Below are 13206 nucleotides of genomic sequence, written 5' to 3'. Positions count from 1 at the left end.
ACATTGGCACTACCACTAACTATTAGTGATAGTTAAAAATTAGTGCACTACCCCCAACTCTGTAAAGGATTTCTCTTTTAGTTTTGTGGTTTACATCCACGAATTTCCATATTAGCGGGATTTTGTTCATTAGTTTGGGAGAATTAACATGCTGCTTAACTCTATCCAAGGCTACTTTTGGTTACTAAGATATAGGAGTACATATGTATATAAAATGTCGCAGCATACGCTTGTTCAGATGCATAAAAAAACCATGAATCTGATTTTAGCTTTTTTGAATTCAATAATACGCTATATTCTGTCCTATATTTGGACCCAAGTGAGCAATGCTTCTGGCAGCTACCAATTAAACCTAACCTAAAAACTGTTTAACTAAATAGTCAACAAATTTGAACAATTATTTACTATTAGCTTTTAAAATTTCGTTATTTTATTCAAATCAACTTAAAATATAAATCATTTAAATTCAACTATAATATCATCAAATGCAATGTATGGATTTACTTTCCACCACCACCACCGCCGCCGCCACCACCACCACCGAAGGAGCCGCCACCACCGCCACCTCCTCCACCACCGCCTAGCGGTTTAGGATTTGGCAAAGGATTGGGATTAGGATTGCCTAAAAGAAAAATAATTTATTATCAAAATTAATATTGAAGCTAGTCATCATCTTTCACAGTCCAACTCACCCAAGGCACAGGCAATTAAAGCCAAGACAACAATAAACAAAGCGTAGAATTTCATATTGTAGAAGTCAATACCACAATGAATTAAAATTATTTCGTAAACTAATATTTATACCAAGATTTTAATGCGTTTTTAGCATTCGAGTGTAAAATGATGATGTTCTGAGAATGAGAAATTTTTGTAAACAAAAATTTGTGGGATTTACAATAAATTATTGTAAACAATATCTATTAATAATATTTTTTAAATGTAAAATAAACTAAATGGTTGATTTGTTTGACAGACGTCTAATATGTATATATAATTGCATACATAACTAAATACATATGTATTTAAACTTGCATACATTCAAAATTAATTAAAAATCTCTTATCAATCATAAAAATTTATTAATTTATTAGTGGTTATCATAGGCTGGTAAAACGTGACTTCAAATTCCACGTAATGTGCTGTTATTCTAGGAAAAGGAGATAAATGTACAAACAGTTTAATTGATAATGAATTTATTATGAGGAGAGTTCATTGTATGGAATAATTTGAGATGATATTTTTAAACGATTGAAATTTAATATATATATGAATAAGTACATTGTTTTGATTCTGCTATGATGTTCTTATTGAGAATATCAGAACAGATAGTAGACGATTCATGTCGGTATGGATGATATCTGTAGATAATGCTGAGTTTGTATAACAAGTTTTTTTTGTATATTTTGGATATTTATACATATTGAATTCCACTAGCCAAACTACTACTACACCATTTACAATTGTATTTCAGAAGTTTCCAATTGAATTTCAGAAAATTCTAATTATATTTCTGAAATTTCCAATTATACTTCAGAATATTCCAATTATATTTCAGAACTATGAAAAGTTTCTAATTGTATTCCAGAATTTTCAAATTGTTTTTCAGAAATTTCTATTTGTATTTCAGAAAATTCCATTATTAGAATTTTCTGAAATAGAAATGGAAATTTCTGAAATACAATTGGAAAATTCTGATATATAATTGCAAAATTCTGAAATACAATTAGAAAATTCTTAAATGCATTTGGAAAATTCTGAAATACAATTGGAAATTTCTGAAATATAAATGGAAAATTCTGAAATATAATTGGAATATTCTGAAATTCAATTAGAAAATTCTGAAATATAATTGGAAATTTCTGAAATTCAAATGGAATTTTCTGATATATAATTAGAAATTTCTGAAATACAATTGGAAATGGTGTAGTGCTTGGTACAGATTATATAAATACTGACAGCGGCCCAACTTTGTTGGGATCTTAACATGACTTCGATTACGTTCCCTGTATTAAACCATTCAGTGGTGGGTTATTCATTTATAGCCTAGATACCTTGTAAAGAATTGGATCATATTATAATATACATATTTAAATATGTATTAATATGTGGTATTAACCCTGAGGAAACCTGGGGTTAAGTGTCTCCAAGTCACCACTTTTATCGAATAAATTGGTGACATTGTCTACAAATCGTCTACATGTTTTACTTTGCCGTTTATGGCAACTGAAACAAATATTAATTTTTTGTTCTGTTTTGTTTAAATAAGAAAAATGGACATTTTCTAAATTAATTTTGAGGTAAAGTTGAAAGAGTTGGACGATATTAGATATTTATACATATGGTCCCATAAGAACTACATAGTCTATAGTGCCGAAGTCAGTGGTTCATTCTTAATGTCAAGCAAATGTTAAATGTCTAAATGCATTGTCTGGGGTATAAGAAGTCAGATAACTGGTGACTGTGTCAATAGTAAGTCAGTACAGATTCACTATTGACATTTCCTGCAGGGAATTTAAACCAATGCGGACCACATACAGCTTGGGATTACGAACATTAATCGGTTTTTTAAGTGTTAAAAATTATTAATTTAATTAAAGCAAGTTTATCATATTTTTCTATTTGTATATTAGAATCTATTCTATTTCTCTTCAGAAAAATCTAATTATATTTCAGAATTTTCCAATTGTATTTCAGAATATGGAACATATATACTAATTTTGTTCCCCTACATTTTGTTATGTATAGTCGTTAGTAGGAACTGTACGTATATCATTGTCCAACAAACGGTGATTTTTTGATTGGAACAGAATAACGTCCCCATAATTCTGAAAGGACATGTTGAGTATATAGGCCAGTTGATCTTATTTTTTGGTCAATGGGTCAAAGTTTTAATTTTTTGATCGAAGGGAGCATTATACTAAATAAAAAAAATGGTGTAAGTTAATGCATGAGAGAATTGTTATTGTCAGAGTTATATTGTGGAATTTTATGGGGAGCATTTTTGTGGAAAATCTTAACCCTCTAGTTCCTGTCTATAGGGGTCAATTTGACATTTTTTTTCGCATTAAAATATTCTACGAAAATTTTTGCCGGAAAATTTATGTTTGGGTCACCAAAGATACGAAAGTTGTAAATAAAGCCCTTTATGCTTAATTAGCAATATTACACGCCACTTTGGGTTTCACATTCTATTAAAATTTTTCCAAAAATACATTTCTGGTCCGAATGAGCTGAAAGTAGGTCAAAACGTTGATCCCGTTGTGATAACTTGTGCACCATTCGACCTTTTATTTCTAATGATATAGATTTTTTGTCAATTAGTATTTGTTGCCCAAGAACTCTACGTCTCATATCCGAAAGTACAGGACAGTTACAGAGAAGATGTTCAATGGACTCCTTTACTCCTCGTCATAACAGTTTCTGCAGAAGTAGTTCACATTCTACACCTAAAGGCCAGTTTCCAGTAATGATCGCTATGAGGTTCCTTAGATGGATTAAGGGCGGATTTATCGCAAATCATGTTATCTGCATATACTTATTGGGCCAGATTGTTCTGGTCACCTTACAAGTCACTTTCCAGTCTTACATTGGCATTTACATGTGTGAAATCAGTTCTTTGATATAACTATTCGTTATCCCTTGATGTGAGTATCTCAGTTTCCGCTGGTCCGAAAAGATACCACAACAGACCTTATTTTGTGATCTTGAACTGTCAGTGTATATACGGATGACACTCTCCGGAAAGTGGAAACCATTGTCATAAGCGAATCTATCCGGTGTATTTGTCATAAATCCTGAATCGAAAACGAGTTCAGGTATAATATAATCATCAAGAATTTTGGACGATACCACTCCTCATGAGACCAAGAAAGTAAAATGCATCCGGAAAAAATCAGATTTTAGGGTGGCGACGACGTTCTCAAGGCCATCACCGACAGTGGCGAGTACTAAAGGCCGATGATTACCAACTTCTTTTGTCCTGAAATGGATGCTGTGGAAACTAACGACATGTGGTTTCAATAGGACGGCGCTACGTGCCAGGAAACTCATGTCACATTAGACATTCTGCACGAGGGATTTTAGGGCATGGTCATCTCAAGTGGAGGTAATTAACATCGTGCGATTTGATCGCGTTATACTTTTTCTTTTAGGATTTTCTTAAGTCGCAGGTCTACGCGAATAATATACAAACCAAAGCAGTCCTAAAAATCAACATAACCTATGCCATCGATCTATCTCAGCCAGAGTCATGGAAAATTTAACATTTCGGAAGCTGCATTAAATACCCTTAACTTACATTAATCTGCTTTATTTTTAACTATTCTGCTGACAAAGTAGCGGGTTAAAAGCTACTTATAAATAAATTAACGAATATCATTAATGAATAATATAATCATCAATTATGTTTTAAATTTACATATTAAATAAAAGTTACATTATTACATCAATCAAATTGCAATTACTGCATGGTTTTTCCCATTAACATGTCACAAAATGACAGTTGATACTTTGACAAATATAACGTATCAAGAATATTGATCAAAACAACACATTTTAAAATAGGTATTTAATAGAAAAAATTGACATAGATTGCGTGTAATTCTCAATGATTAAATCCCACTGTACATAGTAAATACAGTGTACATCGTACATATAAAATAAGAAAACAAATATGTATCTTGCATTTTGTTTAATTAAATAAAATAATAAGTTTATTGTCATTTAAAAGTTGAAATCGTATTTATCCGTATTTTTTACCACCGCCACCACCGCCTCCACCGAAAGAACCACCACCACCTCCTCCACTAGGACTGCCACCACCACCACCATATGGACCACCACCACCTCCTCCTCCGCTAGGACTGCCACCACCTCCACCATATTTCCCACCGCCGCCACCACCTATGGGACCACCTCCTCCACCGCCACCTTTAGGATAGCCACCACCGGCGCCTCCCCCAGAGTAGCCTCCACCACCACCGCCGCCACTTTTATACTGGGCATTACAGATTAAACCGCTTATTAGCAGTAGACCAAAAATTAACCACAACTTCATGGTTCAAACTTAACTGTGTTCAATTTCATAAGGTTATAATACAAAGTGTGCGCCGCTTTTATACTTTTTTTCCGAAAAAAAACCCTTGAATACTTATTCTTAGTAAGTTAATTAGCACGTAAGTGCAACATGTACAGACAAACTGACAGGCTAGGGAAAATTTTAAACTTCGTTAATATGCAAACAATTATTGGATGTTGGTCATGTTTTGAATTATAAATAAAAATTAACTTATTAATAGAAATTCAAAATCAATAAAAAAAACAAGTAAGAGAGCTATATTCGGCTATACCGAATCTTCTATACCCTTCACCAAATTATATTTCAAAATAAAAATTTTAAATATTTTTATGTAAACAAAATTTTTTTTTTTCCAAAGTTGTTTTTTTTAATTTTTTGGAAAAATTTTTTTTAAATATTTAGCGAAAAATAACTTTTAGTGAAAAAAAAATTCGGGTTAAAAAATATTTTTTCCGATTTTGACCCATTGTAGGTCCAACTTACTATGTTCTTATATACGTCGTTGTAAAGGTCTTTGAAATATCTATCATTAGATATCCATATTGTCTATATTAATGACTTAGTAATCCAGATATAGGTAAAAACACAATTTTCTCGGTTTTAAATAGCAACCGAGCTTGAAGAATTCCGGAGATATTGATGTATGAATCGTGTATGTAAGTTATTTGGGGCTTCGGAAAGTTGATTTCAACAGACAGACAGACATGGCTTAATCGAATCCGCTATCTATAAGGAGCCAGAATATATGTATATACTTTATAGGTCGGAAAATGATATTGTTTAAATTACAAACGCATTGACAAACTTATATATACCCTTGTCACGATGGTGAAGGTTATAAAAATACCAGACCGTTTCAACAAGCGATGAAAAATATTTTCATTAGTCAGCCCCTAAAAATTATGTTTATTTCATTCTATCGAATGTTCTGTTTTTAATTTTCTATTGAGTTTTTTTTATCAAACTTAAGACTCTAGTTTTGACAGATGACATCTGATTTGTATTAAATTTAATCAATACGGGATTTATGCAAATCGAAATGTTAGAGGTTAATGTTTGACGCAGTATGTCAAATAAATGTGGATCGCTATAAAAAAAAAATTTGCGAACCCAGCATCATTTTCATATGGTGGTAACTACTGTTTTTCAAGGTGGTATAATTTGTATTACTTGAACTCGTAATTTTTAAAAATTCCACTTAATTAATTATCCAAAACAAAAGTAGAATTTTAAGAATAAATTATAATCGCATTGCATTACCAATGAAGTTCATATCGTTTGTGAGAAGGATTCCCCTAATTCATACTAAAGACTTCACAATACTAAGAATTTAAATTAAAATTTTGCAACGATATACTATTTGGAAGACAGCGTTATATTTATTAAAAATTTACTTTTATTTATTTGCAAGCATCTAGCAGAATATTTTACATAGGAGATCTTCTTTGTAAATCACGGGTTTTTCAAGCAGCCAACAATAAATAATAATGATTTTAAATAATTGTGAAAACCATAACTTTTACTAGAATATGGAAAGATTGACAAAACAATTAAATCTATTTATTATTACTTAAACAGAGCCAATTACAAAAGCTGTAAAATTAATATTATGTGTACACCTGCAGAAAATGATTTAGTTTAAAATTTAAATATTGCTTTAACTAGAAAAATTTTATTTTTGCAAAAATGCAAATATAAATTAAACGATTGTCAATATAAATTAAATATTAAAGGTCTTACCCGCATTAACACGAAGTCTGGTTATATATTAACTAATAGTTATACTGTCGATTAAATTACTTTTGTATGAATACTGTCAGTATAACTATTAGTTACCCCATTAGGGGAACTCGTTAGAAAAATTTTAAATTTATCAAAAAAGTTTTATATGAAAATTTTGTTTTATAAATCTAAAAATCTATTATGAATATGGTAGCATATCAGCGCATAATTGAATGGACTTCAACTCGGAAGTGCGACCACCAGATATGTTTCTTTCGATAACACTGTGCAGCAAGAAATTTCAGACACAATCATTCCAATATAATATGACTAGCTGACCCGGTGCGCTTCGCCACCCCAATTAAAAGAATGAAATAGTACTATTAAGTCTCCCTTTGTGAATCTAATTGTAAATGTCTAATTTCATATTTCTGGGTCCATTATTATAGAAAATGCAAAAGAAAGTTACCACTAAAGTCACCTTTTGTGAATTAAAATTCATTCAGAATCATGTGTGCCTAATTTTAAATTTTTAGGTTTATTATTATAAAATATTCAAAAAGTACCATTGCAATAAAAAAATTGTACCATTGATTATCACTTTTGAATTCGCATTCACTAAACCATAACCCGTCAAGTTTGAATTTTAGATTTGTATATCATTTCCTATATTATCAACTAATTTTGTTTCTATAATACTTAATATTTAATAAATTATCACAAAACCCAAAAAAAACGAAACCGCGGTTTTGAAATTCTTCGGTTTTTTGGAAACGCTAGGTCCATTATTATAGTAAATTCACAAAAGTACATATGAGAACAAAGAAAAAGTACCAAGAAGTATGGACTTGAATTTTCACTCACTTGGGACCATAGACGCCTAATTTCATATTTCTATGTCCATTATTACAGAAAATTCAAAAAGTACCATCAGAATATAGAAAAAGTACCAAAAAGCCCCCACTTGTGGTTTCCTACTCACTCCGATATAAGCTTAATTTCATGGTTTTAGGTTAATTGGTGAAGAAATTACAAAAAGTACCATTCGAATAAAGAAAAAGTACCAAAAAGTCTATCCCTAGAATTCTCACTCACTTAGGACCATATACATATGCTTAATATCATGTTTCTAAGTTCATTTTTATAGAAAATTCAAAAAAGTACCATTATAATAAAGAAAAAGTAAAATGAAGTATCCGCTTGAATTTTCACTCACACAGGACCATATACGCTTAATTTCATATTTATAGGTCCATTATTATTGAAAATTCAAAAAGTACCATTAGAATATAGAAAAAGTACCAAAAACCAGCCAATTGTGGATTCCCACTCATTCGGGCCCTGTAAGCTTTATTTCATGTTTTTAGGTTCATTGGAGAAGAAATTACAAAAAGTACCATTCGATTAAAGGAAAATAACTAAAAAGTCTACCCCTAAAATTCACACTTACTTAGGACCATATATGCTTAATTTCATGTTTCTAAGTTCATTGTTATAGAAAATTCAAAAAAGTACCATTAGAATAAACAAAAAGTTCCAAAAAGTCTCCCCCTAGAATTCTCACTCACTTAGGACTATATATGCTTAACTTCACTATGTCCATTATTACAGAAAATTCAAAAAGTACCATTAGAATATAGAAAAAGTACCAAAAAGCAGTCACTTGTAGATTCCCACTCACTCCGGTCCATATAAGCTTAATATCATGTTTTTAGGTTCATTGGTGAAGAAATTACCTAAAGTACCATTCGAATAAAGAAAAAGTACCAAAAAGTCTCCCCCTAGAGTTCTCACTCACTTAGGACCATATATGCTTAATTTCATGTCTATAAGTCCATTGTTAAAGAAAATTCAAAAAAGTACCATTAGAATATAGAAAAAGTACCAAAAAGCCCACACTTGTGGTTTCCCACCCAGTCGGTTCCATATAAGCTTTATTTCATGTTTCTAGGTTCATTGGGGAAGAAATTACAAAAAGTACCATTCGAATTTTCTCTCACTTAGGACCACAAATGCTTAATTTCACGTTTCTAAGTCCATTGTCATATAAAATTCAAAAAGTACCATTAGATAAATAAAAAAGTACCTATAGTTCAGTTCTCACATTTTGGTACCTAAATATTGTACCCTATGCCTAACACAAACTTCACTCAGATACAAATCAGCTTACTTTAATGTCGATAAGTGAAATAATTTAAAATATTAAAAAAGTACCATTAGGAGAAAAGTACCAATTTCCCTTTTCTTCCTCGAACACCCCTCAAGTTCGAACTTTAAAAATATTCCATTTTGCCAAAATTGTTTATGCTACAGACATGTCTCAAAATATTAAAATCTGTGTTAATGTGCCCAAGAAAAAATATGTTTTTAAAAAAGTTCCAAACTGTTTACCCGGATTTGGCCCAATATAACCTTGGCACTCGAGTTCCAAATAACACCCTGTTAGTTAATTTTTGTATGAATCCAGGAACCAATGTTAAAAAAATTATCAAAATTAGCTTAATAATTTCAAATAAACTGTATTTTCCCGATTTTATCCCATTTTGGTACCTTTTTTATCCCCATTACATTGGTAAAATTTTATTCAAATAAATTAATGTATCGTGGTGGGAGATTATAATAAAATATTCGTATGTCTATGTCAGATTATAGAAAAACATATTTTATGAAAAAGTACCAAAAATAAACACAATTTTTATACCTTATCGAATTTGCAAAAAGTACCAAACTTATATTTTTTATTTTTTGATAATTAAAGAATACGATTTAAAATTTGTTTCTATGTTTATTGGTTTAAAAGATACATAGGGTGCAAAAGAAGTACCAAAATACAGTTTTTACCCGTTTTCTCCCCTAAATGTTTCGAATTTCGAAAAAGTACGAAACACCTGTCAGCTTATTTTTTAAATGGAGTAACATGCAATTTTAAGTTTTTTTGTTTCTTTATTAGTTTTGAAGATATAAGGTTACCGAATTTACCCGTTTTTACCCAATTTTTACTCCCTAAACGTTCGAATTTCCAAAAATCCCTTCTTATCGGATCGTTTTGGGGAGGGAGGAACCCACAGTTAAAATTTCGTGTTTCTAGCTTCAGCCGTTTGGTCTGTACGATGATGAATCAGTCAGTCCGTCAGTAACGTTACTCTTTTATATATATTAGGGTATTCAATTAATCGGGTTTCTGATTTAATCGGTTAATCGAGCAAATAATTAATCGAGGTTTAGATTTAATCGGTTAATAATCGGTTAAATTTAAATTATTCGATTAACCGAATAATTTTCATTTTAATTTAAATTGAAAAGAAAAACAAGAATTTTGTGTATTTATATAAGCATTTTGTTAATAAAAAGAACAAAAACATAAAAAACAAACAAAACATAACATTTCAACAAAACAATAAATAAACATGTGAGGATTTTAGGGAAATCTTCTGAAAAAATCTTTAAAAAAAAGAATATAATTTAAATGATTTCTAAATGATTTTTTTAGTTTTAATAAAACTTGACTTAAAAAAACTATCTCACTGATTGTAGATGTTGGAGAAATCGAAAGTAATGCATGATAAAGAATATCCAATTTCTCAGTTATTTTTTTAGTTTTTTTTAATCATATAAAATCTTCCATCATACCATGGATTTTTGGATTTTTTTTAGATTTTGAATACTTTAATACTTTCTTTAAGTTGTGATAAAAGACTCGTTTCAGTAATGTCTTCAGTTTCGTCTATTACCATATCGTCCTCCGACTCATTAGGACAAAAATCATCATAGAACATTCTAGAAATAAGGGTCATATTTCCAAATTCCTTAGTCAGTTTTCGTACTATACTTAAAAAAACTATTGCTAGAAGGGAATGTTTACGAGTTAAGAAATAAAATGTGTGTGTTTAAAACTATATTTTTATATAAAGTGCAAAAAAGAATACATTTCGATTAATCGGTTAATCGACACAAATTAATCGGTTTATTCGTTATTTGAAAATCGTCAATTTTAAATTATTCGAACAGTTAACCGTCCAAAATTAATCGGTTAACCGATTAACGGTTAATCGATTGAATACCCTAATATATATAGATAACAGATCAGCTGGCAAATCAAACCTGTAATGGATTTTCAATCCAAAAAAATTTAAACTAAATCTGTCAATTCTAACTGGATCCGATTGACCTCGGATCCTTCGAATTCATCAGGATCGGCGCTGTAGGGTCTCAAAGTCTTTAATACATATTTTAGTATTTATTTCTTATAGTTAAGTTAGCAAGTTATACGCAATTGATAATTAAAATTTAAAAATAACAACATACTTTCGCCTGGTGGTTTCACAATATAAGACTCAATTGATGACCGATTTTATTAAAATGTAATTAACACAATAAATCAAAAATCACATGAAAAAAGTTTTAAAGCTAGATATTTTACGAGTTCAAAAATAATAGATTTTCATATTAAAAATTGAGAAAATTTTGAATTTTCATTTTTTTTCTTTGGCTGAAAATCCGATATTAGGTACTCGTTTCTCCCTAGAAAAAAAGTTTTTTAAGCTACCTATATATATGTATTGAAAGAACGTTTGACTCTGGTAAAGATATTCTATATGGTTCAGATATTACGGGATATCTGGTAGAGATATTCTATATATACCGACAGTATAGGTGCAATCCATTCCCTGATAGGTGTTTATACAACTTCAAATACAGTCCAGGAATGCAGAGCATCCTTAAATGAGATGGCGAGACATTCAACAATTGTACTCACTTGGGTACGTGGACACATGGAAGCCAATTGTAAACGCACGTCGTATCTACTTGATTTACAACGAATACGTTTTTGCAATATGGTAGCGATGATCATCGGGCATTGCACTTTCGTTACCTCTCACCACGAATTCTGCAGGAGTTGTCAATATAAGGAGAAGGAAGATAACATCTTCACCACTTTTGTAATTGTCCGGCACTGTGTGATCTGCGTGTCCGGCTTTTAGGCGAACGAATTATCTGGGAAGGAATTAAGGAGCATAAACGCCTTTATTAGGAAAAGTATATAGTAAGACCAGCATGCAAAAGCACCTCATAGTGGCTCCGTAACTGTCGCATAATGGTCTGCGCTCTTTGAATTCTTCTCTCCTCTAATTTCTATTTATTATTTATCTTGCTAACTCTACTCTCGCTTTACTTATAGCTTAATTCTTTTAATTCTCTCTTTTACTTTATCTTCCTCAGTTAATACAAAGAGAACAATAAATGGATCTACGTGAGCTGTACAAGACGAAAAGCTTTGGATAGAACCCAAATCTTTCTATCAACTATTATGGGGATCGGTCCATAATTGACCCTACATCTTATATAAACCCTATATCAGAAATATACTTTATTGTCTCATGTAAAAATCGGTACCCGCAATATATTCGTAGTGGGAATATAAGATTTCCACAGCCAAATATAAAATTCTACATAAGTTTTTATACCCTTCACCTTCGTGAGAAGGGTATATATAAGTTTGTCATTCCGTTTGTAATTTCTACATTTTTCATTTCCGACCCTATAAAGTATATATATTCTGGATCCTTATAGATAGCGGAGTCGATTATGCCATGTCCGTCTGTCTGTCTGTCTGTTGAAATCAGTTTTCTGAAGACCCCAGATATCTTCGGGATCCAAATCTTCAATAATTCTGTCAGACATTCTTTTCTATTTAAAATCAGCAAAATCGGTCCACAAATGGCTGAGATATGAGGAAAAAACCAAGACAACCTCGATTTTTGACCTATTTCTGTCCTATATCTGGATTACTAAGACATTAATATAGACAATATGGATATCTAATGATAGATATTTCAAAGACATTTGCAACGACGTATATAAGACCATAGTAAGTTGGACCTACAATGGGTCAAAATCGGAAAAAAAAATTTTAACCCGAATTTTTTTTTCACAAAAAAAAAAAATTTTAAATTTAAAAAAAAAAAAATTAAATAACAATCGAAAAAAAATTTTTTCCAAAAAATTAAAAAAAATTAAATTTTGTTTATCTAAAAATATTTAAAATTTTGAAGTATAATTTGGTGAAGGGTATATAAGATTCGGCACAGCCGAATATAGCACTCTTACTTGTTCATATTCATTTCGGTTGAAAATTACCAATTGGTGAGCTGAATGAAAAGGTCCTTTTACGAATTTAATGATTTGTTATTTGAAAGCCGCTTTAAATATCGTATCTGAAATCATAGTGTAAGTCCTAAAATATTCGAGTTTGTCTGAACTGACAATTTACCTTTTTCTAAAAATTTTTAATTGTCAGCACATTGCCAGAACTGACAACATTGTAAGATCTGAAAAACGTCTATACATAAATATTTTTCTATTCTAAACATAGAACATAGCTATTTAATTAAATAATTCTTATTTAA

The 13206-nt window shown here is 30.7% G+C and overlaps 1 protein-coding gene and 1 long non-coding RNA gene across 2 annotated transcripts; both read right to left on the bottom strand.

Moving 5' to 3' along the window:
• Positions 1 to 397: 397 nt before the first annotated feature.
• LOC135959092 (uncharacterized) lies at positions 398 to 879 on the bottom strand. The gene is made up of 2 exons (XR_010576497.1): positions 693 to 879; positions 398 to 622 (listed from the first exon to the last, which is right to left on the bottom strand). It is a non-coding gene; the product is annotated as an uncharacterized LOC135959092 (long non-coding RNA).
• Positions 880 to 4741: 3862 nt separating this feature from the next.
• Positions 4742 to 5056, bottom strand: LOC135958632 (uncharacterized). The gene has a single exon (XM_065509525.1). It carries the CDS (start codon positions 5054 to 5056, stop codon positions 4742 to 4744), a length of 315 nt encoding a protein of 104 aa, XP_065365597.1.
• Between the last annotated feature and the right edge of the window lie 8150 nt (positions 5057 to 13206).

Source organism: Calliphora vicina, chromosome 4 (genome assembly GCF_958450345.1).
Source record: "Calliphora vicina chromosome 4, idCalVici1.1, whole genome shotgun sequence".
In the NCBI taxonomy this organism is placed as follows: domain Eukaryota; kingdom Metazoa; phylum Arthropoda; class Insecta; order Diptera; family Calliphoridae; genus Calliphora; species Calliphora vicina.
The sequence above is the reverse complement of the archived record's forward strand: the minus strand, read 5'-3'. Positions and strand labels throughout refer to the sequence as shown.

Excerpts from the sequence above, each read along its gene's own strand:
- LOC135958632 (XM_065509525.1), bottom strand. The coding sequence starts at position 5,056 with ATGAAGTTGTGGTTAATTTTTGGTCTACTGCTAATAAGCGGTTTAATC.